The sequence below is a fragment of the Penaeus monodon genome, chromosome 30, assembly GCF_015228065.2.
Source record: "Penaeus monodon isolate SGIC_2016 chromosome 30, NSTDA_Pmon_1, whole genome shotgun sequence".
NCBI lineage: Eukaryota > Metazoa > Arthropoda > Malacostraca > Decapoda > Penaeidae > Penaeus > Penaeus monodon.
In genome coordinates this window covers 4,389,275-4,389,599 of record NC_051415.1, presented here as the reverse complement: position 1 = coordinate 4,389,599, position 325 = coordinate 4,389,275, and the positions used below count along the sequence as shown (strand labels likewise).

Genomic DNA, 325 nt, shown 5'->3' with positions numbered 1-325 from the left:
TCCTCCCTCCCCCCTCTCTCTCTCATCATTATACCAGCATTAATCCAATAGTTTCCACGGCGGTTACGTCAACATCACATCTGGTGTTTGGGCGCCATTTTGGGACGAGAAGGAGGTCATGGCAGCTGATGGGTCAAAGGTCAAGGAGTACAGTGGCAGCGACTTCATGGCTCTGGACACCATAGCGAAGGCGCTCAATTTCCGAATTCGCCAAGTTCCCACCAAGGATTTCGTTGAGGTTATTATAACGTGGTTCGTTATGGACTTGTTCCTCGTTTACTTACAGTTACCAGTAGGCCTACTTAGAAGATTTCAGAATTTAAGG

At 47.7% G+C, this 325-nt stretch overlaps 1 protein-coding gene across 1 annotated transcript in view; it reads left to right on the top strand.

The window, feature by feature from the left end:
- LOC119592274 overlaps positions 1 to 325 on the top strand; it is a 12,942-nt gene that overhangs the window by 7,942 nt on the left and 4,675 nt on the right. The window contains exon 4 of the mRNA XM_037941104.1: positions 52 to 238. Coding sequence (XP_037797032.1) covers positions 52 to 238 — 187 coding nt within the window. The remainder of the gene's footprint in view (positions 1 to 51; positions 239 to 325) is intronic.